Source organism: Strix aluco, chromosome 2 (genome assembly GCF_031877795.1).
Source record: "Strix aluco isolate bStrAlu1 chromosome 2, bStrAlu1.hap1, whole genome shotgun sequence".
Lineage (NCBI taxonomy): Eukaryota > Metazoa > Chordata > Aves > Strigiformes > Strigidae > Strix > Strix aluco.
The window spans coordinates 63,272,978-63,299,700 of record NC_133932.1 but is presented as its reverse complement, the minus strand read 5'-3'; the positions used below and the strand labels follow the sequence as shown (position 1 = coordinate 63,299,700).

The 26,723-nt window shown below is 39.2% G+C and overlaps 1 protein-coding gene across 7 annotated transcripts in view; it reads right to left on the bottom strand.

Annotated features, from left to right (window-relative positions):
• HERC2 (HECT and RLD domain containing E3 ubiquitin protein ligase 2) overlaps positions 1-26,387 on the bottom strand; it is a 113,683-nt gene extending 87,296 nt beyond the window's left edge. For 5 of the 7 annotated variants that reach the window (XR_012621980.1, XM_074815002.1, XM_074815005.1 and 2 more), the window contains exons 1-4: positions 26,242-26,387; positions 25,262-25,378; positions 14,400-14,514; positions 6,288-6,425 (exon numbers count right to left, since the gene is read on the bottom strand). Coding sequence is in view for 5 of the 7 variants with exons in the window: in XM_074815002.1 (XP_074671103.1) it covers positions 6,288-6,425; positions 14,400-14,514; positions 25,262-25,333 (325 nt within the window). In the remaining 2 variants the exon portion in view is untranslated. Of the gene's footprint in view, positions 1-6,287; positions 6,426-10,552; positions 10,661-14,399; positions 14,515-25,261; positions 25,379-26,241 lie in introns of those variants that run through there. The other 2 variants (XM_074815006.1, XM_074815007.1) reach the window with 2 other exon arrangements.
• Positions 26,388-26,723: the final 336 nt, after the last annotated feature.

Sequence of the window (26,723 nt, the reverse complement as noted above, 5' to 3'; positions counted from 1 at the left end):
CTGACAGAACAGAGTTAAGAAGTGACACGTTATTTAGGTATGCCAGCAAAACTACGGGGGCAAAACAAGCAGCTGAAGACAGTAGCTTCTTAAACCATGTCAGCCACAGCCAGAACACTAACGTGACATGAGTCTAAGACAGGTGGCCTGTCCAAAGGCATATTTGCTCCTGTTTTAGCAGCTAAAAATCAAAAACAAAAAACCAAACATCATAATAAATGGTTTCTTAACACTTATTTCTTTAGCTCCTGTAGGGAACACCACAGGCTTCTAACTGGTAAATTAAGGACCTTAAAAATGCCGACATCAAACGAAAAGTTTCAAGGACTTTGGTTGAGACACAAGGTTTACTAAAGGCAAATACAAATTTTACAGTTTGGAGAGATTTCAGACCTAAAAACTCAAAACACATTTCGAACAGAATTTGGCAAGAATCTACTGTTATAATGAGCACACATTCCTGTCAGCAGCAGAACTAATGTGCTCCAATTTCCTAGAGATTTTTATATTTTCTCTCCTCTTTCCCCACTACATGGTATTTCCACTGGACAAAGAGCAAACAGAGGATGCAGTTGGCTTGGGTTAACAGGCATCTAATGACTCTGCAAGCCATCACCACAGAATGAGCAGATTCAAAATTTAGAGGGAAAGACAAAAATGCAATCACATACACATAATTTCCTTAAGAAACAAAGACTATAATTCCTAAAAGGTGTTCAGCTTTTAGCTTCCTTCTGTCTGCTCCTCTATTCAAAAGATGACCACCAGCAGACCTCACCTTATTAGTATTCAGCAGGAGAAATAATGAGTAGCTGAATGCACATTCAGAATGCATCTCATTATGTGGCCGGGTGCTTAATTTTCAAAGTTTTATATCATGAGCAGAACTTGTTTAAATTGATGCTCAAATACTCACACACAGAACAAAACAGTAAGAACTGAGCCGTGTGTGTGTGTGTAAAAGTATACACAGATAGGCACACACCCCTTAAGAGCATAAACAACCAAACAGATACTTGGAGCTGGGCAACAGCTTTCAAGTGGCAGGGAGGGGGGAAGGAGGGGAGTTAAAATCTGTTCCAAGTGTTAAGAAAGTAAAAAAAAAAAAAACAGGGATGAAAAAAGTTCCTAGAAGAGAAAGGTAAACAGAGGAGGCCAAATTTCATCCTTTGGCTGAACCATTCTTTTACCAGCATTTCTAAATCTAAAGTACTGATCAAGAAATTTTATTAAAGTAGAAAATGTCACTATAAAGGCAGTTAAAAACAGTTTTTTCTATGCCATGACTGCTTTTAATTACTTTTGTACACAGTACAAATTTAGATTTGTGTAACTAGCAGCCCTTACAGGATGAAAGTTCTGCATGTCTCTCTCCTTTGTTCTCACAAAGCAAACATAGAAAGATTCAACTGCTGTTGGTAGTGACATGTATCTCAACAATATCTCACTGTATTCACATGGGTAATTTTAACCTGCCCTCTTAGGTATTGCCTCTAAAGCATTTCTTAGTGCAATCGGCTGTACTAACAATATTGGAAAAACAAGATGCAGCACTGTCTGTAAACAAGCTCTCACTCTTACATGAGTAAACCCCAGAAGTGCTACATCACAACACTGATTTACCAGCATAATAGTTTAATTCACAGCTAATAGAAACCAGATCTGACTACACAAGAAAGCCATATTCCCACTTCAACTGTACATTGCTCATTCATTTAGGGATGCTTGCATTAAGATTATTTCCTCATTTACTGTTTTTGTCCTACAGAGGAAACAGAACAATAGCATTCTTACTGAAACTTCCAAGCATTTTCCAGTTAGACACCAATTAATGTGAATTTAAACTAACTTTGTCTGTAATTATGCAATATTTAGTATCTTAAACATAGGAAATAAGATCAGATTACAGTGAACTTGAATCATAATCTATTTAACAATTTTTAAAGTTAAGTTTTTACACACACAGTTGTTGCACCAGGCAAGCTGTTTCTATCCTTTTTTTTCCAAGAAAAAAAAAAATTACCTGACCTCAAGTGGTATGAAATAAATACTCAATTATACCCACAGTCTGAGCTGGCTCTACGATTTAAAGCTTTGAGAAAAATATATCCAGTGCTTTTTCTCCAAAGACAAAAAAAAAAAAAAACACCAAACAACCAAAACAAAAAACGCCTCACAACATAACAACAAAAAATAAACAGGATTCATCTTAAGGGAAAACAGCATTTTTACATGGAAGTCAAAAATACCCAAACCTCTCAGATTTTGTATCTACAAAGACATGGTGTTTTGAAGACATTTCTAAACACCCAGTAGTGATAGTTAAGGGTTAGAACCCTTAATATTTAACCTTAACCCACTGACAGAGAAGCATACAAAATGCATCAAGGAATATGAATAAATAGCCAATATCCACTCAGGAGCATCAACAGCAAGCCACACAGAAACCCATGTAAATTCCTCCGCTGTTCCATACATGCATCAGTTGTGTGGACATGGAGACAAATATTTAGGTCATTAAGTCTGTTGGTACTACATTAGTAAAGATGACAGCCAACTGCAAAAATATGCAGGCAATTAAGCGAGCAATAAAACAGTAGATGGACACTGATGAGCAAGGGAAAACAAAATTCCAGTTTTCCCTGTTAAAGGGGCTCCAAACAACCTTCCACTCAGGAATGAGATCTTGGGACTATGGCATGGTAGATCCAAGAAGAAACTGGTCCACTGTACAACAGCTGGAAAAAAGAGAGTATCAAGACAGAATGAAAACCAGAGATCATTATGCCACTTCATGAAACCCACGAGATACCCACAGCTGAAGTAGTATATACAGTTCCCAACTCACCTTCCCTGGCATAAAAATGTAGGAAAAAAAGAAAATGAAGGGAAGAACTAAGTGTTTAGAATAGCTTCTATATGCAAAGAAGTTGCATGAAATAATATCTTCAGTGAGGGGGACAATTATGACAGAATTCTTAAAAGACAAAAAACCCACCACAGCAGCGCTGGGGAAGAGAAGTAAGGAACAACCACTCACTGCCTCTTCCAGCAGAAGAACAGAGCATTAGGTAAAACAAACAGATGCCAAAATCAAGTCAAGGACTTGATTCACGTGACAAACAGTTCAATTACAAAGCTCCTTGCTACATTCAGATGTGGATGTTAAAAGTTAAAAATGTTCAAAAGGGACTAGACAAATTAATAGGAAAATCAACATCAAAAATATTAAAGCCTATTAAGTTATGCCATGCACACATATGCTCCAGCAAAATAAAAGAGGGATGGGGAATCCAAACACACATTCACACTTCCCCATAGCACCACCTCTGGCTCATAGTCTATAGGCTACAGATAATGTATCATAAACATGGGACCTAATTATTCACTTGGCTACTGCTGTTTATGCTGTTGCTGTCAGGACACTGGACTAGACTGTCCTTTGGTTTGACTCAATATAGCCAACCTTAAGCATATCATGACTAAGAAAAAGAAGCCCAAGAAAATGAAATACTGCTCTATTTTCTGTACGTTTTAAACAACCGCTTCAAAGGGTTTCCTCTTTCTCCCCATATCCAGGGCTGAAAACCTGGACTTCTCTCCAAATCATGTAAGATGCTAAAAACCAAATATTTTCTCAAAAGACAACTCATGCAAGTAGTAAACCATGATTTTTAGAAAGAATCACAAGAACTGGTTAATGAACACATAACCTGGTAGGAATAGGATAGGGGAAAGATGTTTTAAAGAAGCACTCATGTCAGAAATGAGGCCTGAATAGTTAAAACACTGACATCAGTTGAGAGCTGAATATTGAATGGATGAACACCAAGATGCAAGAAAGAAGGAAAAACACCTTAAAGTTAAATAATGACTTACCAATTTATTTATTACTATCTTACACATTTTTACAGTACTTGTCATAAGAAGACCATTCCAAAAAAAAGCTATGACCTGTTTGTCCTGTTCTGGCAGAGTAGTGATCTCAGCAAAATTAGAACTAGGGAAAGCATTTTGCTTCTCTGAACTTGTGCCAGGATTACAAAACAAGCGCAGGACTGGGGGGGGACAAAAAGTACTGCTTCTCAACACATTTTGTGAACATGGTTTTTGTGTGCTCTCAAAATCTCTCAGCCCTCATGGGGGAGGGATGTCACAAGGCCCACTGGCCTGTTGAAGTTCAATAGCATGATCCTCCACAATTCTTGGCAAAAAAAAAGTGTATCACAGCACTTCTAAAACATAGATATATACTGTCTAATGTTTAGATACTAATTTCATAATGTAAGACTGTTTAAACTCAGTAGAAATAGCTCAGGGTATTGACCTGAAACACAAACTAAATGCCTCTTCAGTTCTTTTTGTAAACTAACTCCAAGCTCACAGCTCCAAATTATACCTTACTTATAAAGGAATATAAAGCATTAATGAAAACACAGTAAAGTCTTTAATTCTTACCTGATCAGCAACAATATACTTAAGAAACAATTCTTCTTTTCAGAAGTTCCTTCATGCTTTTGACAGGCAAATGTTCAAAGGTTAATTTCATTTTTATGAAGGATGACAGAAGAAAAGCTTAAAACAGTTTTCCTCATTTTATGAAACACAATTTTCATTTTATGAAAATTGAAGTCATTCTCTGTATTTTTTTCAAAATTAATTACCAAGACACAAAAACTAGAATGGCTCAAAAGGCATCTGTTAGCTATGTTTCTGACAAATACCAACCAAAAAGTTACATACAATCATGAACAAAAGCCACCTGTAACACTTTTATAAATAAACTGCAAGTGTATTTGTAGTATTGTTTAAGAATTCATATGTCACAGCTAGGTGATGCAAACTTCAAGCACAAATGGTAACAGAGACCAAGGAATACAAATTTATTAGACAAAGTCTTCGTAAGTTATTTCTACAGTAAGTATCTATATGTGTGCCAATAAACCATACTATACATAAGCACTAAAAGTAAGTACAAGAGAGTAAGTTATTTCTTTCTGAAAACTCCAAACATACATACATGCCTTTTTTCCTAAACAACTGTTTTTTCAATTTTTTAAGAAATAATTGGAGGGAGCTTAAAGGCCAGGTCTTGTCCCAAACACCTTCATCAGTTGGGAGAAATTTGGTAAGATACTTGGCATTTAGATTACCATTTTGTAAAATAGTTTTATTTTACTCTTCAGCAACAAACACTAAATAAAAATACAAAACAAAAATAATGTGACCTTGCATCTCATCAACACATTCAATTCTCACTCCCCCTTCCACTGTAATGGCAATTCTTTTCATTCCTCCTACAAATTCTGTCCCATTACTAGAGTGACAGCAAGTCCATCTGTCCTCCTGTCCTTAAGAAAAGGGAGCAAGCTGGCTGGCACAGAGCAGAGGACAGCAGACTGGCAGCTGACCTGTGGCTCAACAGAAACAAACAGCTTCCCTAGCAAACAGCACTACACAGATGAGGATTCTGGCGCTGAAGAGACAATACTTTTCCCAGGGATTTTCAAGTGCTGCTGGGTGAGGGGAAAGGAAAAGGGACACAACAGTTGTCTCCAAAGTCACATGCCACCATGTCAGGCAATATCATGCACCAGAACTGCAAAAAAAGCCACACTGAAGTGAAGCTTCTTCTGTTCTGTTATTTTTAAACGTACACAATGAATTGCTGCTCTGCAGTAATACACAGCCATGAACTTCAACTGTCTTCAATATCAAAATCAGTATTTTAAAGAGCCATACGTGAAGATGTGAACACACAAACCATTTTTCCACAGCCATCACAGGTGAGATTACTGTCAGCAAAGGTCGGGACAGACAGCTAACTGAACTAACCATTTCAACCTTCCTCCCATGATTCACTCAAACTTATCTACCAGACCATAAAATCAAAAAGAAAAATCACCTATTAAACCTGTAATGCCTGCAGAAAATTCAGGCTTCAAGAACTAGGCAATGTCTTTTTAGCGTCTGCAACTGAAAAGTATTCTGAAGACATCATAACAATTCACTGTATTACTGCATTTGTTCCAAGTCAGTTTATCATTCCTTCAAGTAGCATGAAAGATGCAAATTGCCTCTTCAAGTCATGCATCTAAATCTGGAAGTAATTATAGCAAATGTTTAAGTTCAGTCACAGTTAACCACTTATCCAACTTTTTCACTAACCTAACAGATGCATCTGTCACCAAGTACATTTGATCTGATTACTTCCTGATGCTACAAAAGTAATGATCAATATAGAATACATAATGTTTCACTAAGAATGACCAAAACAGCTGTAATACCTGGTTGTTTGCCCCACACCCAACTCTCAACAATCGATTTGGCTCTGTAAGTGGGCAGTGGAGCCTCCTCTTCATCTTTCTTTTCTTTATCGTTTTGCTCTTCTTTCTTTGATGCAGTTTGGCATTCAGTGCTATCATCTGAAGAAAAAGAAAAAGGGGGGGGGGGGGGGTGATGGTGTAGAAATTAAAAGACCATTTAAGCTACTTCCCCCCTTGAACTCAGTTCTGGATTAGAAATGTAAAGGTGAAATGCCCAGCCCACAAGTCTACAGCAGTACTGTCTATCATTAAGAGTACAGGGTGGGGAGAAGTAGTATTTTACCATGTTAACTGCCACAGGTGCTAGGTCTTGTGTTACATTTTGTATGACAGTGACCTTAGAAATCACTCCTGTAACCTCCTAGGGAGGATGAACATTTAAGATCAATAGCATCATGAAACACTTGTAAAGGATTCACAACACACAGTATCACAAAGAATGCACTTTCAGTCAGATTTTTGCTCCCATCTGCATTTCTGCAGTATTTACTTGTTTTCATATTCCAACACAGAAAAAAAAAAAAAAAGATAGCAACTGCCTAAATTTCAAAATCAAGGAGAGCTATATATTGACATTTACACTAATTTTATGCAGCAGTATTTCAACATCTGTAATGTATCTAGCATCTTAGTAATTACCAGCAAGCAAGTAATGAAAATAATACCACCACTTTCTGTCCAAGCAACAAAACAGCATTTGCAATCCTTTTGAGATTACTTTCATAAAGATAGAACAGACATTAGTCACTTATCTCTGTAGTCAAAGGCTGCATGAAAGTCCCAATTTTCTAAATACAGTAGAACTAGACAGCTGAAAGTCTCTCCTTATTCATATTGGGGATATAGATTTCCATATCTATACCTGCAGTCAGTTCAATGTACAAGATCACCTTGCAATTAAGGGCCACATTAGCAACTGCTTTCCTCGTCCCGACCTTCTTTTCTAAGAATGTCACCCAAAATTTCTCAAGTTCCATTTGCAACTTACCCATGAAAAGTTTACGTCCTGCCATTTTCACCAGGCTCTTGAAAATGACTGATCCTCCAATCCTATCTGCCAATCTCATCTACAAGAGACTCTCCCCCAAAATGTCATGGCCAAAAGAAGCCAGACAAGCACTAGAATTTTGTATTTTTCTCTACCTCACCCGTGCCACCCAAAACATATACACGTATACCAGCATATTTCAGAAGACAATAATAGGCAAGAGGTTTACAGCTGTAGCCAGACACAGCACATCTGACTGCAGCCTGCCTCAGACTCATCATGACCCCACTTGGAGATCAAAGGCTCTCATTACCTCAGAACATACAAAATACACTTATCACAATGTACAAAACATTCAACTATTCTTGCCATCTGGCCTGAAAAAAAAATGAATGCCTAATCTGGTTGTAACTGGATCTGTGATTGCCTCTTTGTTAAAAAAATGTTAGACTAGACAATAGCACCTCCCAAATTAAACCTTTTTAAGGTGCCTTAATTATACAAGCTTTAAATTAAAGCCAGTGTTTCTTAACCTATAACCCACACTACTGCTCAGGAGATGGCAGATGAAGACTGAAGGAGAACAGGAAAAAAAGAAGAGAAGAGCATACATGCTGCAGCTGAGATTGTGGGCTAAGGAAGAGCTAGCAAAGTCACTTGAGAACAGGAAAAAACAGTCTGGATATCCCACTTGTAAGTGGCAACCATAGAGGGTATAACCGTTTCTCAAACACCAAGGAACAGCCAACAGTACAGCATGATAACACATGTCCAAAATGTGACTGAATCTAGCTGTTTCTACTTCAAGGCACAAGTAAAAAATATTAAAGGCATAGATTCCCTTAGAGAGTTAAACCAGTGACTAAGGACCCTGTTTAGCCCCAGTAGTTCAGAATATTCCCACAGTAACACCATAATCTCACTGTTTCTCCACTCACCCACACATCTAAAGACACACTCTGCAGGGTCTGGGATTTTAGTTAGTTGGTAGAAGGGTGCTGTGCCAAGACACTACATTTCGCAGGCAGCTGTAAGAGAACTTGTTACGTTTTTTAACAGATCCTTGGCAAAGGATGACAAAGGGCTACGACCTTAAATCATTCTGCCCAACTCCTCACTGCAAAGGGAGAAGGTCCCGATCCAGGTGGGAACTTAAGCTTTGTATTGTGTAAAAACAACCCTGACACGCAAATCCACATGGAGGATTTTTTTTTTCATTGTCTCTATGAACAGAAAAGGGGAGCAATGAGAGAATAAGTGGGAAGGAGCTCAGCTAAAAATCACATTAAAAGCCCATGTCAAATTGTTCCACAAAGACTTTTCACTATACTTGCAAAAAACCACTTGTCCCATAAAGGACAAAGTTGGCATCAGTCTAGATTGACAGCAGCAACACAGACATCACAATTGTCAAAGCTCAGTTATGCTTAATGAGAGGGATTTTTAAAAAGGGAGCCCCAAAGATTTCTCAGAAAGAGGGGCAGGGAGAAAGAAATTTGAGTGAAGCCGGCACAGGCCAAAATAACAAGTAATAAGACAGTTTTCAAAACAAAGCATGAAAAAACATGCTGCAGTGTGACAACTTGTTTTAACTTCATCTTCCTCAGACTGAAGCATGAATATTGTGGTGGGGGAAAGCTACCATGTAACATTTCCCTGAAAGAACTTTCTCTTAACTGTGTTTTGGTTTACAACCCTAAGCCTCCAAGCTGAGGTAGCTATACTTAGCCAGTCAAAACTGAACAAGTGAAGTAACCATCATCAGTTAGAAGTTAGTTCCCAAACCCAAGTGCAGTAGCTCACCATGTGTGTGCTCTATCTTGCACAGCAATAGCCTAATCCAGTATAAACAGAGGATAAAAAGGAAGCAACTAAAGGTGGAATTTATATTTCATATTCAATGAAGAAAATAACAGACTCTGCATAGTCACCTCCAGCACCTGTTACAGTTATCATCTTGTGCAGCTCTTAAATGCCAAATGAACTGATATAATTAGGAATCCCTCAGTAGAAAGAAAAAGCCTACAACAGTTTCCCAACAGATGTTGTCATTTACAAGGCAAAAAGTTACCCGGTGTGCTTTAGGCAAGGGCTGTATTTTACAATCACTCTAAAATAGTATTTGGTAGTGCCAGATCCAGGAAGTTTTTCATCTGAAATACAAAATAGTAATTTGTTTTCTGTCAAAGAGCTTTTCTTTTATATATACATATATATATAAAAACTTCAGTTGATAGTTATTTATGAAGGAACAATGCATGCCTAATGATTTGCAAACCATGTTTACACAGCCTTCCACACGTAGAAGTCCAGATGACAGAAGATTCTGATCTCATCACCCTCATCAGAAATAAAGTTGGGTTTTTTTCTTCCTTGGTAGACTATTTTTTAAAATGCATTCTTTAAATTATCTGTTGAATGTGCAATAAAGCGTTTTACACTTAGGAAGTCAAACTGTCCAACAGGGTGACTACAGACTCTGTCCTGCAAAGAGAGTACAGCTGAGTACTGAACACTTGAGCCAGCTGGTACAGCCAATATAGCTGGGTTGGGAGAAGCAGAAAAGAGAGAGAGAAGAAGAGACACTTCTCACTCTTAACAAGTTCTTTCTTACACAAGGAAAGTAGGCTCAAAGCAGGAGCCAGCCTGTGTGCCTGCTCGCTACTACAGTTTGATACATACATGGTCTGAACGGTATAACCAATTCCCACATACTGTGTTATTCTTATCATAAAGATTTGGTTTCTGCCAGCCTCTCTGGAAGCACTTGTGGTGTTTGGACTTTACTATCTAGTTGCAGGTGCAACACTGAATGAGGTTTGTGGATTCAACAGCACTAGGCTGACAAAGGTCCAACTTTCAGGGAAGGGGGAACAGAAGATAAGAGGAAGCCCACAGTATTTACCAAAGGCAGGACAGAGGCATGAAGCTGACAATTTTATATTTTTGCCCTGAAACTTGAAATAGCTAATTGAAACAGAAATTCCTACATATACAGAGGTTTGAGGAATCAAAAATATTAAAAAAAAAAAAACCTGCAAGAGAGATGCCTGCATAGTCTGATATGTCTTAAAAATTTACATAAATGGTTCTCTCACTTAAAAATTAGTAAGAATAACATTATTTAATAGTTCTTATTATTTTCGGTACACTTCCAGTATACAAGATATTAATCTGATGCAAATTTCCTGAGGGCAGCCTGATTATCTTTTAAGTACATGGCATACTGCAAGTGCACCTGTATTTGGACATCACTACTGTCACAGCTGTGTCCTCAGATGATACTTGGAAACATGCAAACACATTCTGCTGAACACATTTATCAAACATGTTTTTCTGAAAGTGCCTTGAAGAAAAAAAAAAGAAGAGGTTATTCCTAACCAAATGTTCTTGCTAACAAGGGAAAAAAAAATACACTACTTGCATATTCTTCCCAGAGAGAAGAGGAATGTTTTTGCTATCAATAGCATGTTCTTCCAGCCTATTATCACTGCTGATATCCACTGAAAGAATGAAGCGCCTCCTCCTCTAAGCAGCCCCGTCAGCATCGACAGAGAGCTACAGCACTACTGAAGAAAAGGAGTTACAATGGATGGGCATAAATCAAAACTTCTTAAAACAAACAGACTGAACAAAAAGGACTGCTTACAGCAACCTCTCTTATTTATCTCCAAATTAGTCAATTTAGCAGCAAAATCTGAATACTGAGATTAAGATATATTGCTTTTAATATAAAAGCACTGGGTTTTATACAAACCTCATTACTTGTATGCACTTTTCCTTTTCCTCTTGAATTACATTTGTAGATCGTTTATGCAAAAAAAAGTTAACTACCAACTAAACAGACTGAAGTACTCTAGATTTTAATTTCATGAAAGTCAATTCAAGCTGCAAATTCAGAAGTGCAAACTGACCGCCAATTTCTCTGGTTCCACTGCCTAACAGAATCAAACACGCAATCTGATCAACACTGACCAAAAATAGCCTTGATTAGCTTTTTCTTCTCAAAACTCAAGTCTAGTAAGCAAAATGGTTGTATTTTACCAATCCTGTAGGCCAGCACAATGGCATTTATCAAGGTTAACTTCACTGAAAGAGAATTCATACATTAATTCTAAGAGTTAAGAGCCTGAAAAAGCTATATTTAAATTTCTAAACTACTGCACCTTTTCAAGAAATAGATGTTTTAGAAGTACCTATGTAGAAGAGCATAGGCACTCTAATTGTGGAAAGGAAGAGACACAATCTGTGCTATATAACACCTACACTTAACCTTCCCAGAAGGAAGGGTGAGGGGAAGGTGCTGTTTTAATTTTTATCTTTGTTACTTACTCTCCAACTCTATCTGAAATGGCAATATATTAAATTAAACTAATTTTCCCCAAGTCAAGTCTGTTTTGCCTATGACAGTAACTGGTAAGTGATCTCCCTGACGTTATCTTGACCCACGAGCTTTTCTGTTTTATTTTCTCCCTCTGTCCTATTGAGGAGGGGAATCAAGCAAGAAGCTGGGTGGGCAACTGGCTAAGGTCAGCCCACCACAATACAGTCACCTGAAACAAGAAGTGGCAGTTGTGCTTCAACAACAACAAAATAAAAAACAACCACACACCACCAACAAAACACACCACAGATACCAGAAAACTTTTGAAAGCCTCATCACGGCTTGGACCACTGACATTTTAAGGTAAAATAAATGCCTTATTTCTAGAGTAAACAGTCAGAATTTCTGTATTTGTAAATAACGGTATCCTACAGCCTTTAACACTTTACACCTTTTTGATCCTTTAAAGTCATATGTACATGCATACATACAGCATTTTAAAAACAACGTCACACCGTTATTCAGAGTAGGTATCCCAAGTATGGATGAACACGCAGTCGTGGATGATTGACTTGCTTAGCACTTCTGGTTTTTTACTTTATTCTGCTCTCTACATGTTGGATCAGAACTGACAGCTTGCATTTTCCTAGTTGGTATTTCAATGATTCCCCTGAAAACAAAACCCAATTATACTATATCTTTCTATAAGTTTTCTTAGAATCACTGAACACACCACAGCACCATAACTAACAAAAATCCCAATTCTCTGTGGCTACTTAGCTATAAAGATACTGGAAGAATAGTTTTCTGTCAGAGACCAGCACAAGTACAACTCTAAAAACCATGTGTATCTGGCACAAAAAGAGGTTACCGCATCAATTTCATTTGTAAAGTAGGTATTTACTTTAATATATTGTCTTATTATAGATGTTTGTTATCTTTTTACCACATGAGAGTAGAGTGTGTTGAATCGTTATACCACAACCATGACAACACCTCTATCAGGAGCTGTCAGTGAATGAATGGGAAAGCACTTCATAGAATCACAGAATCATTCAGGTTGGAAAAGACCCTTGGGATCATCGAGTCCAACCATCAGCCCTGCTCTACAAAGTTCTCCCCTACACCATATCCCCCAGCATCTCATCTAAACGACCCTTAAACACATCCAGGGATGGTGACTCCACCACCTCCCTGGGCAGCCTAGTCCACTGTCTGACCACTCTTTCTATGAAAAATTTTTTCCTAATGTCCAGTCTGAACCTCCCCTGTTGGAGTTTAAAGCCATTCCCTCTTGTTCTGTCACTAATCACCTGTGAGAAGAGACCAGCACCAACCTCTCTACAATGTCCTTTCAGGTAGGTGTAGAGAGTGATGAGGTCTCCCCTCAGCAGAGGGGAGATTCCCACAGTTCATTTAAGGGACTACCCTTCCCTTCACTACATCAAGTTTATGATGCCTTTCCTAAACTAGTCGTAAGAAAAAAATATTACACTACCTCCACTCATTTCAGGAGCAGCTGTTATAGCAGCCTTTCTGATAAGAACAGCTGTATTTTCCTCTAGTGTTAACAATAATATTCAAAAGGGGCAGAAGCAGAATGAGGATAAAAAAAGTTTTCTAACTCTGAAACAGTTAGGAGCATAATTCTAGTCCTTACTACAGCACACAGCCACTCACAACCTACAAAGCTTTTGATAGAAATAACATATAATTCACTCTCCTCTCATAAACTATTTATTACAGCTTCTTTTCTGTAGAAATAACTTCCTCTAGTCAAAAAGACTTCCCCCTCCCCCCCATTTTTTAAAGAAGGCAATTCATAAGTACAAAAAAATTTCTCTCCATAAGTAATTGAGCATTACTGGTTTAAAATACCATGTCTATCCAACAGTACAGTTCAGGAAGTCAAAGAAGATGAAATAATAGTTCACCACTACCAAAGGCAGTATTTCCATCCCTCTCCTAGACAGAGCTCATTTATTTAGGAGTCACATAAATTACTGGCAAAACTTATCTGATTGTTTGGTGAGCCCAGTTCAGCCAGGTTAGGAAGCATAAACCTTTTCCTTTTTTGACCAGTTTAATTTTCTGTTCAATAAGGAGTCAAAAGAGCACCACAATCAGAAGGAAAAAAGGCAAGAGCAGAATCGCTCCATTTTGGCATAGCCCATCATGAAACAAAATCCACCTCCACCAAAGTAATCTCTCTAAACAGATGCACTGCTCTGCCACTTGCAGAATCCACAGTGTTTAAACTGCCCTCAAGTACACTAGAAGATAAAAAAAAGAATAAAAGCACTACATTCTCAGTCAGATTGTGAACAGTTATTTAGCTGACCTTTTACATACTTTATGAAGATTGTAAACAAAATTAGAAACAGCAGTATCAGCTTTACCCCAATTCCTCAATCCACTTCCTTTGAACAAAGGCTTCAGCTTTCTTTTTTTCACCAAGCATATACCAAACAAAAGGACACTGCCAAGCCTCTCTCATAATAACATGCCTAGTTATGAAGTTTAATTTCAAAAGGCTAGAACAGATTTAAGCCTTCATTTGAAGGCTTAGACATTACCTTTCTGTACACTTCTAAGAAATCAGTTTCAATTGTATTTAATTCAAAACATGAACACCTGCAAATTGTATAGACAGGTGATGATAAACAAAATCTCTGTGACAGTATGAAATTTGAATTCCATTTTCATTACCACCATGAAAGAAAAAATGAACAAAGAAAAAAATAATTTAAAAAATCCATACCTTTTCTTGGAGGTAGTTCACTACTTTGTGTTAACTCTGTTCCAGGATATACAATCTCCCCATCTTTTACCATTTCATTCCACAAGCCACATAGTCCATCTCGTGTAAAAGCGAGCTGTTAAAAATAATACATTATATATAGTTACACAACAATTTTCCCTCAAGCCAACTCAAGCTAACATACATTAAAATACATCAGACTTTATATTTTGTCCCAGATAAAGAAAACACATGTATCACCTCACTAGTATATTCAATGTGTGTGTGTATGATAGGGATTTAAATAATCTTCAGGATCTCTGATTCTCTAGCTATGCTATTTTCAGACTAAAAGTGCAAAACAGTAACTTTTAGATAGGCTCAAACACAGCAAGATGAACTTTCGCTAAAAAACTCTCATCAAAAGCACGGATTTGGTCACCTCAGAACTATCCACATATTCAAGGTGACATTATGCCATAATCAGGGGCAGGGTGTCCTTTTTCCCATCAGAAAAGCTATCCAAACAAAGTCAAGCTGCATAAAGACACAAAATGGGGAAGCATGAGGAAAGTCAACACAGCCCCCTCTCCAAATCATCAACTGAAGAGCTGGGCACTCAACCAGAACACATGACATCAAGGCACAGATTCATAAACGTATTTAACCAGTTCAAACTGGTCCTGCTGTGCAAAGCATCTCTCACAGCCCTCCCTCTTCCTTCCAGCTGCTACACCACCTCCTCTCACATGCAGAACCAGATTATGAAACCGATCAAGACTAGAACCAGCTGCGCCTGGGGGAAGAGCGAGGGGCCGCCTCAGTCCAGGTCAGTTCCCAACAAGCTGCATGCGCAATAGGACAAATACTTGTGATAGAACAAATGGCAGGACTCTGCTAGCTGGAAGCACTCATGAAAGCGACAGCTGTAACACGAGTCTCCTAATGATTTATGAATTTGGATCTACCTTGAAGAATCCTAATGACCAGGATAACTTGCCTTCTACCAATGTTGTTCTCTGCTTTATAAAATGCTGCAAAACAGGTGCCAACATCCCAAGCAAATTCTGTAACAACCAGGCTATAATTTGCCACAATACAGCATAAGGGAGGAGGGGAGTACATGAAATTGAAAAAACAGAATACCTTTAGCATACCAAAGTGATGTAGTGGAGACATTTTAAAAAAAACCACAAACCTGCTGAAGGCTTATTTGGAAGCATCTTTGTGTTATGTAACTATTATTCAATTCCAAAGTGTTTTAACTGAGGTGCAATACAAAAATGTTACTTACACAACTGCTGTAAAATATTTACCATTATACACAGAAGTCCACTTACACTTTATTTTGATCTATTTCCTAAAGATATTTTAATGATTAAGGATTACAGGTTTTAAGAGTTACAACCACCATCAGGGAAGCCATTCTCTGATCTAGCTAATCTGAGTTAATATGAAGAATTAAAAACACAGTGCCTGTTTTGACACCACTGCAACACATTAAATTACCATAGCAGTTTCTTGACTTCATATTGCACATATTAATGATTTCAGTCACTTTTCTTTCAGCATAAAATATGAGCTGACATGCTGTACATATTCGTCACTTGCTATTTCCTGATCTCAAGGGGATAAGAGGGAAAACAATCACACAGTGTGAGCTAGACATTATTCAACTTATCTGCAATTTATCTGTTGTGCAGCACCAGAATTACACTGTGACCATGCTTTACTGAAAAGTAGTCCCTGTTCTTCAGAGCTACACAGCACATAAAGCTTCTGCAAAGAGTCTGTCTTTTGCTAAAAGCTTTACATTTGGCTTAAATTTTTCAAAATTGGAATAGTGTGAAGTAAAGCTGCATTGCAACAATGCAAAAAAAAAAATTTCAACCATTCACCACTGATTCAATTTCTTGCCTCATTCTATAAATATTTTAAAAACAAATGTCATTCACTTTCTCCTTCATCAGATGTGGTCATATACTTTAGTGGGGCACTTAAGGAATTTATTTTTCACAACTTTTTTCTTGCAAAAATAGCTAAACACCATTTTTGGCTCATATGTGATAGATTTTTTTTTTAAACACATTCACCTGTCAAATGTTAAGCTATGCTAACCTATGCTAAAATACAAGCTTAAAAAATAGTGAGGCAACCCTCCAGATGGGTTGCATAATTATGGTTTTCACAAAGTTAAGATTTGTCTGATAAACTGTCTTTTCATACATTTTATTTTACATTCTCAGATCACCTTGGTATGGAAAATGATTCTCACAGTCCTTAAGCTTACAATCTAAATGCCTACGGGCTTTGAATTCAGGGTTCTTCATAACACAGCATTGTTTTATTTCAGAAAACTTTATTTCAGAAAACTTTCGTATACACTGCTGTAAAGTAGAATCAAGAATTGTTTTCTCCATTTTAATCTCTAATCCTTTCACATGGCCCAAAATTTACCCAAGTCTTTCAAGCAACTAAAACCTGAAAAAGTAAACAAAATTTCTTTTGCCTTGGGTTTGGTGTTCAAATTCTTATCAAAGTCATTTTCTTCGTATGTTGCATGAAGATAGAGCAACCACCAAGATTACAGTTCAGAGAGAGCTTCCCCTCCTTCTCCAAATACCTCATGTGGAAGCTTACACCATAAGCAACCTTCAGATAAACAATTTTGCTTTTATTCAGGCAGTAGTTAACATTTTGACAGTGGTATATGTGTTGGGAGAGGGGAAGAAGGAGACATGTTTGAAAGTAAAGGAACACTGGACTTCTTTGGCAGCTGTAATCAAAACAACCAACTGAAAGGACAATTAAGAAACAGTATTTACAACCAATTCATCTGTCATAACTGAGGGCAACTCAATGCCAACTTAATAAGTTCATTATTAATTTACTCGATGTTCAGCAGACATATTAAACAGTGAATTGACACTACAGTAGCCAAAAGTGAAGGAAAAGTCTGAGGTTTTAAGTGATAAATTATTCAAGCAATTTTATTTTCATGATCCCAAAATTCTGGAACCATAATAGAAGTTTCACAACTCCTGTAAGAGAACTATTTCACTTAACCAACAGAAACAGGGAGGGGTAGTTGATACACCAGGGGGTCATGCTGTTTTCCAGAGGGACCACAACAGGCTCAAGAAATGGGCTGACAGGAACCAAGTGGAAGTGCAAAATCCTGCACCTGGGGAGGAACAACCCCAGGCACCAGTTATGTGCTAGGGGCTGCCCAGCTGGAAAGCAGCTTGGCAGAAAAGTAGCTGGGAGTCCTGGTGGGCACAAGTTGAACATGAGCCACCAATGTACCCTTGCCATGAAGAAGGTTAATGGGTGTCCTGGGCTGCATCAGGAGGAGTGTTGCCAGGAGGTCGAGGAAGGTGATGATGCTGATGCCAGCACTGATGAGGCCACAGCTGGAGTGCTGGTCCAGTGCTGGGCTCCCCAGTATGAGAGACATGGACGTGCTGGAGAGAGTCCAGCGAAGGCCACCAAGATGATTAAGGGACCAGAACATCTCTCCTAAGAGGAAAGACTGAGAGAGCTGGGACTGTTTCACCTGGAGAAGAGAAAGCTCGGAGGGCATCTCCTTAATGTATATTTTTGCACACCTGAAGGGAGAGTGCAGAAAGGATGGAGCCAGGCTTTGCTCAGTGGTGCCCAGTGGCAGGACCAGAGGCAGCGGGCACAAACTGAAACACAGGAGCTTCCCTCCAAACATCAGGAAACACTTTTTCACTGTGAAGGTGACTGGGCACTTGCACAGGCTGTCCAGGTAGATTGTGGAGTCTTCAGCCTTGGAGATATTCAAAAGCCATTCAGACATGGTCCTGGGCAGCTGGCTCTAAGTGGCTCTGCTTGAGCAGGGGCGTTGGACCAGATGACCCCCAGAGGTCCTTTCCAACCTCAACAATTTGCGATTCTGTGAAACTAGCAGCTGAAGATAACAGTAAGTCAACCATATGGTAGAAAAGTCAAATATCTGCTTTGACTACACAACCCTGCTTTTCTTTCTACAGTGTTTTAAGGCTTTCTTAGCCAGAAGAAGCACATATTACTTTCTTCTTTTGCTCCCACCAATACTTCTTGCATTCAGTCATCTGCAAGGAGTCCATCAACACATCCAAGTGCTGAAACAAGAGAACTAGAACTTTGTTCAAAACAAATTTGGAAAACAACTCTTTGGTTTCTATTTTCAAAAAAATATGACTCTTCAAAAATATGGTTCTTCTTCCACCAATTCTTTAAAGAAAGTTCACAAGGCAATTGATGGTGCAGCGTAAGAGAAGAAAAACACATTCGGTGTCTTCACTGTTTCTGACATACTGGGGTTGCAAGTACAACAGTACCTACCTGCGTTTTGTTAAGCCTAACACTCTCACTACACTGCTTATGTGGACATCTTTCCCTCTAATAACTTAGTAACTTAATTTGTGAATGTTTAAAGGTATGAACTTGACAAACTCAGTAAATTAACAAATTAAGAATAATTGTTTTCACTGAACTTTTGCAACTGGCAACAGTGCCAGAGCTGTACACTCTATGAAAACCCCACAAGGACCCCAAGTCCCTGCTTGCACTACCACCTACACGCTGCCTTCCCAAGACCAAAGCAACAGCAGCTCCATGCTCCATCACCACTATCCACTGCCTTACAACCTTGGCCTGTTTTCTTACTTGTTCTACTCATTCCACCGGATCAAGTGCCATTCCCCATGCCCAAAATCTCCCTTGTTCTTCCCATGGCATCTCCTGACCTCCCCTCAGATAAGACCTCAGCCACATAGCCTCATCTTCTATGCACCTCACCTTCGCAAACCCCAGGCCACTGCCACCACGTCACACATTCTCATCCCCAGACCATGTCTTGATCTCTGCACTTGTAAGACATGTATCTCACCAAATTCATACTTCCCACACAGACCTAAGTCTCAGCCCTGCTCACTTATCCCAAGCCGAAAAAAGCAAGGGCCTGAGCAGACTTCAAAGTGAACTTCTACTGTATTGTAAACTGGGCAGCCCCCACTCTAATCTTTTGCTAATCTTATCTCTGCAGTTAAACTGTAATTTATTCTGTCTGGTAGAACACTTAATTAAAGTCAAAGGGATATCTAGTTTGGTTGCTGGCATACGCTGCTGCCATCCTCCAACAGGGCTGGCAGTGAAATTCCTGTCCATCCCCATCAACTCTAGAGAATAAGGCATTGGCATTAACATTTCCTTATATTTCAAGAAAATTAACTCTTGCAACCTAGCTGGATAAGCTTCTGAGAATTCTCAACGCACCACTACAATTTTGCTTCTAGTAAGTTATTTTAAGAATAATCAGCAGCTGTGATTTTGTTCTAAACTCAACTGTTTAAATCAGACAAAGCTTACTCCATGTGGTACAGCAGATCATGTTCTTGACGTGGTTTCATAAACTTTCCTGCAGAAGGCATAGAAGCCTCCACAAAAGTTAACTTGAGCTCAAGAAGAATGAAGCCAGGAAAAGAAAATGACACAAAAGAACAAGGATTGATTCAGGCAGGATTTCTGATTATATAACTGCACTGGAAATTCAAGAAAGTGAATTCATAATCACGAAGTGTCAATAGGGATTTAAAATATAAGCTACTTAAATAATCTTCGCCTCAGAATTGCTGGGGGGGGGGGGGGGGGGGGGGGAGAGAATCTGTTCTTCCATTCAATTACTTCTGCATTAGCCGTTGACTGTATTTTAAAGACTACATTAAAAAAATCATTTTTCTTTAGAAATAGATTAAAAACAAACAAACTTTTTCAGCCCAATAATGGTAAAGAAAATCACAGAACAGTAAGTCCTTTCCCAAGTCTCTCTGTTGTTTACGCTTTTTTGAATCCATTCAATTTGTGTTTGCTTTTTCATTGTTGTCTCCTTCAGTATTTTGTCCTGGCTTCCTTCCTTCCCTGCTGAAGCCACAGCTGCTGAAACCTTTCCATAGTTCCCTGAAACCACAGCTGCTTATTGCACCTATGCAAAGCACAATGAAACATCATTAGATCTAAACATACAGCTCTAAAGTTCCGATAGCAAAGACAGAAAAGTTCAGCAGCCCCACATTACTTCAACAGATTTGGGGGTTAAACTAGAAATGTCCCCATAATAACAGGCTACTAGTCTTCCATTTGTTGCAAGAGTTTATTAACAGTTACTGATCATATGCAAAGAAAAACTATGCAATTCCCTCAAAGTTAGAAGAGACATTCTCTAACTTCCTCCATTTGCAGAACAGTAGTTCTGTTTGAGCCCAAATATTTGCAAAAACATTAAATTTCATTTCTCTGACCTATCACTCCACATACGGTCCTCAACCCATCCTCTGGAAATCACTTATCTTGGAGTGACAGCATTGCTTCACTTTTTAAATAAATAAAAAAATTCATATTGCAAACTTCACTTCCTTTAAAAATGTAGGAGTTCTCATTTGCAGTTTGCTATAAGAACTTCCACATAAGCCCTTCATTTTTTGATCAGAAAACCAAAGATAAAAAGAAAATTAACAGAAAAATCAACAAAATAGAGAAAGCAACTTTCACTAACTTGCTTTTAACAGTCCAGACATCATTTATTTACATTATTTTCCTACAAGCAAAGACAATGATCTAGATGCTAGAAGAGTTGGATTTTCATAAAAATCAAAATGCCAAATGTAACTTTGAAAGGAAAGTAAAAAGGTTTCAGACCAATGCAACTCTTACAGGTGGCTGTTTCATTTTAAAAAGCTCACTCTCATCTCTGGCACAAGATGACAGAAATAGCCTGCCAACCATGAACTCAGTGAAAACTGATAAAAATGCATCATATTCCTCTTGGCAGACAGCTCTTGCACCTTGACCATTGCCTGAAGTTTTTTTTCCATGCTATAAGAAAATGAAAAAGTTTTTGACCTGTAACTCTTGCTATTAAGCACAATAGTTCTCTGCAGGATCCAGAATAAGCAGACTAATTAAACACCATTCAAACACACACATGCATCCCATTAGCTGACAGCAATTCTAATATTCCGTTATTCAGCCATCACTCATTAAAGTTCTCTGCATAAGGTTCTGAATTAGTAGTACAGTATCTACTTAACCGTAATTATTTTAAGCACAGTTTGATTCAGCAAACTGGGTATCTAGGTTTAAGTGAACAATTTTAGTCTTCCCCTCCATCTGTATATTTTTTATACTTTCCTTTTTATAAAAAGAAAGATGCCTGCCTTCCATTAGGCCCTTAAAGCACAGTCTCCCCATTACACAGAGATTTTGCTATAAATGTGATGGCTTCTGCTAGTAATAGACATGGACAGGTAGGTGTTTTAAAATTTATTAATTCAAATCTAAAAAAGTAAATTGGAAATCTAAGTGACAGGCTAACCTTTCTAGCAACTATGTTAAACATGACCCATGAAAAAGTGGCCTGTACTTAAATCCACCTGTTTTATAACTTCATAGGGTGATTTTATTAATTATTATATTCATGATTATAATACACATTACTGATATATGTAATATGAGACCATATTGCATATTGTACTACTGATGTTACCTCATATTGAGCTGAACTATCCTAATTTTTCATCTAACAGTTTGTGTTTTTTCAGAAAACACAGAATATCTTAATTTTGCTCAACCAGGAAATTTTTAATAAAACAAATGTTTCTAATCAGTTCAAAATTATACTAGCAGCTGTAAATCATGCAATAATAGGTCAATAATTACAAAGTTAGGAGAAAGACATGGAATAGTTATGGGATGCACCTGTGTCTTTGTAGAGCATTTTGGCTTCCTATAGTAAGATTTATTAGTTTCAGATAAATTCACATAAGCAAAAGATACATTGTTAAGATATAGTTCCATTAACATTTCACACCACTTCTATTACACTGCTATTACAAAAGCACTTGTGTCTTTGATATTCGCTTAAGAACAGTAATAATATTCTACATCACACTGGCTTTGTCTCTGAACAGTAACATCCCAAAACTGTATAAGAACATATAAATTTGGCCTGGATGCCTGGAACAGTGACGCACGCAAGCGACTAAACACAATCCATGCTAAAAATCCATGTGTCATTCTTTTCTTATTATATTAATACCACTATAGTATAGACTTATTAATGTACATAGCATTATAATATCGTGTATTACATTATTAATGCAACATCGTCTTGAGCCAAAGCAAAAAGAAACTGATTATTTTCAGAGAGATTTCACTGGCTTAATACATAATAACTGCCACAGCCATCAAGTCTAAAGAGCAAACTCTGGCAACAGTGACCAAAGGAAAAAAAAAACAGCAAGTCAGACTTGGGAGACTATTAGCCCACCAAATGAAACATTTCACTTCCAATTCTAGCTACACTCCCCAAATTTTGCAGCAGCAAAGAACTTCACTTAAAACAAAAAAACTAGTTTTAAAGACTAATGAATCTCTGTATGTCTCCTAGGGTAAGAATTCCCCACTGTAATTCTGTTTCTCCAAGTACTTTCACCTACCCATTCTTGGACCGCTGGGCAGTGAAAAGTTAAAAAAATCTAGCTGCAGAGTCCAGATTTTCAGGGTATAATTCCAAACAATAGTTTTTAGTCAGTTTGATTAATCCACATAAATTAGTGTGTCTTTCTTCAAACCTCTTCTAGGTACTATGCTCATCTTTTTGATTCCTGCTGACAGTCTCTTGAACATCAATAAGGCCCCTTCTATAGTTAGCCCGTAGCCAGCAGGAAATCAGCATATTCAGTACACCTAGAACACTAGAAGGATTAAGGGACAGGATTTATACCTATGAAGAAATTCCACATGTAGATAGGTCATGCTAGTCAACTAGTAGCTAAAACAGTCAATCATGCCGTAGAAAAATTCCCTAGAGCCCCAAACCCCCTTTATTTGACAGAAGACATCTGCCATTTAATCTATTTTTTTAAAATACTGAACACATATATCCAGATAGAGTTCTGTGATGAGGACCAGTGTAATACCAAAAACAGTTTACCTAATAAGAAAATTATATTATACCCAGGAGGCCTGGCTAGTCTTCAGATTCCAGAGAAATGATGTTTGTGTCCAGCAGATCACAAATGATTACTGTTCCCTTATTTCATTAATCTCATTATTTTGACTACAGTATGACTGGAAGAAAACAAAGGGAGTACCCTGACAATTAGAGTCTAACTTGTTATTATTCATAAAGAACTCTTATAAATAAGACAGCTTATTCATATAAATTTGTTACAAATTAAGATTTTTATTATTAAAAGGAATTATTACAACACATTAATTACACAACAGTCTCATAAAAGACAAGTATTTCATTGCATTCTACACACTCAGCTGAAAATAATCCTTGAAGTTGGATGGCAGCTGAAGCTCTCTTGTCAAAAGTTTACATAAACAAAAAAAGGATGTAGAAAAAAAAAGGCATTACAAATGAGAGGAAAAAAAAAAATCTGACAAATCACATGAACAGTCACATTTTTCACCCCATATAATACAGAAGAAAAATAGGCAATGCATAGTCATCAGCTGTTACAAACAAAGATTGCCACTTTTTCAGCTAAAATTTTCCTCCATTCTACAGTCATTGAGGCAACATATTTGTAATCCAGAAGTCCGCCTCCAGGGAACACAAAAAATATTTCTGCATTTGTTAATATGCTTATCTTCAAATTGTTTTCTAGTACATTTATTTACACATTAGCCAAAACATCTAACTTTGGATCAAAATTTTTACTTTGGTAAGAATAAAAGGTTAAAATAGAACTAATCTAGCCAAACCAAGAGCAAGCCCTGTCATTTTTTATCATTTACATACAAGACCTACTAAATAATGTAACCTCTAAGGCTATATCTGTCACTTCTGATTCCAATTTAGCTTGTTTGATGTAAAATATCGGAGAAAGGCTGCTTTTGAATCACAACTGCATGGGGAAAAACTCTTGTCTAACCACAAGAACAGCTGAACTCAATCATTCAGACTATCAGCATTTTGGGTAGTCACTCAGGATGCAACTTCTTAAATTTTTTATAATTATTATTAATCTGTAACAAAAATAATAACACTGGCTGGTCCATCCCAACAGGAATTTTGGAGTTTTGAGCAGGAACTTGGAAAGGTTATTCAAAATAAGGTATCTATTTGCAACATCAGGGGGAATGAAGAAGACAGACAAGGACTCACTCTAGTTACCCATTTCATCTGAAACAAACATAACTGACCCAAACCACTCTACTTCTCTGTATTTTCCATTTAATTTTCAAACCAGAATTGGGAAAACATGATGGTATTCTCATCCCTGTATCAGACAACTTTGGTAACGGAACAGATCATCTTTTAAGACAAAAAAAACTTTCACCAAACACCAGCACATTTCAACCGACTAGTTCCATTTCAACCACATATCTATGACAAAAAATTAACTCCGTTCAAAAATGACAAAATTTAAGTCTATACCTGTTATACAAACAACTACAGTAGAACTTAATCTGAATTCTTCAAAATAGATTAGATTTCCATCACTTTTCACTTCAATTCTCTTATGCATTAAAGCTGCATATGCATCATATGTAGACAAGAAGCTTAGCAACAACCTAAAGGAAGAGTTTCTAGGTCTAGCAGTAATGTTACATACTCAGCAACGTGTCTGACAAGTCCAGTTTGTTTCTAAGCAGAAGGGACTGAACTGACCATACAGATCTATTTGCAGATCAACATAAGTTAGTGTTTCTTCAAGATCAGTATTAAATCAGCATATGTAAAAAAAACCCTATACATCTGTCTCAAGAGCAATGCTGCAGTCTTCTGCCTGTCAGCTATTTAAACTGAAAGCATCCTTGATCTGCACCTGAAAGGTCACAACGAAATACAACTAACTCCTTACCTGTAAGTCTGTCTTCAACCATTTGGAGTCAAATCTAGCTTGAGCAACCAGACAAAAAGATTCAGAAGACATGTTTCCTCCTCCAGCCTTCTCTCCAGGCTGGCTGAGCAGCCCAACCTGCCACAGAATGAGAAAAATAACAATCTAGCACATGAAATAAACCACGCAAGGTTATTTTTGTTCAGACTAGCATGGTTTCCCCTTGATCTTTAAAAATTTATCACGAATAAGGACCTCCTTCGTTCACATCCCCTGAAATTGCCCAGGGAGAGGAACACGCATTAAGAACACTATCTGAACCTCCCCAAACCCCCCCTTCCCTTCCCGATAACACTGGTGGAAGGAAGCCTCCCTTCCACTGCACTGAGCTACATCAGAGGCCTAACGCTACCCCTCAGACCCGTAAGTGGTGCATGAAATAAATAATTGATCGCAGATTACGCAAGCCGCAGGCCAACATAACGTGATTATCAGGGTCACCCGCACCCCCTCCTCCCCGCCGTCGCCGCCGGCAGCAGCCGAGGCCGGGGGGCTCCCCCTCGCCACACGACCCCCTCCCCCAGGCGCATTCCCCCCGGCCCTCACGGCCCTCTGTCACCGCCCATTACGGTCACCCGCCGCGGCTTGCACCCACCCGGGCCAGCCCGGGGGAGAGGGCGGCGAAGCGGGGTCCCCCGGCACCGCGGGCGGCTGGCGGGGCCTGGGGGAAAGGGGAACGGCCCCGCCCGGTCAGGGGTCGCTGCGCACGGCGCGGGGGCTGCACCGCCCCGCCCCTCCCGCGGGGCTCCCGGCTGAGGGGGGGGGCCTTCCCCCACGCCGCCAGACCGAGGCTGAGCGCGCTCACGCCCCCCCCCCCCACACTGCGGCCAGCTTCACCGCGGGGGGGAAGGGGGGGGGGGGCACTCCCGCCCTCTGCCTTCCCCCCCCCCGCCCCGCCAGATGGAGGCGTCGGGGCGCGCGCCAGGCTCCCTCACACTCACCGGCCGGCCGCGGCGGCGGCGGCTCCTCGCCCCTCACCTCGCCTCGTTCTACCGCCGCCCGCTCAGCCCCGGGTAATCCTCGACCCTCCTTCCCTCGCCCGCCCGCCGCCCCCCTCCCTCGCCACCGGCAGAGCCGCTCGTTCGCCCGCCCCTCCCTCGGCACTGGAGACGGGGGAAACTCGGCCAATTCGCGGCTCAGTCCCACTACGCCAGCAAAGCTTCCGGCCAATCAGAAGAGGAGGGGGAGGCGGGACATCCTGTCCCGGTGCGGGCCGCAGCGGGGAGGGGAGGGGAGCGGCGCGGGGGGGCCGGGCCGAGCCGAGCCGAGCCGAGCCGAGCCGGGCCGGGGGGGCGGGCAGAGGCATCGGCCCGCCTCAGGGATGCGGCTGGGATCAAGCCGATAATAACGAAAAACAAAGTCTGCTTTTAGGTAGGATGCAGAGATTTTTTAAAAAGAGGGTTTGGGGGTTTTCTTTAAAGTC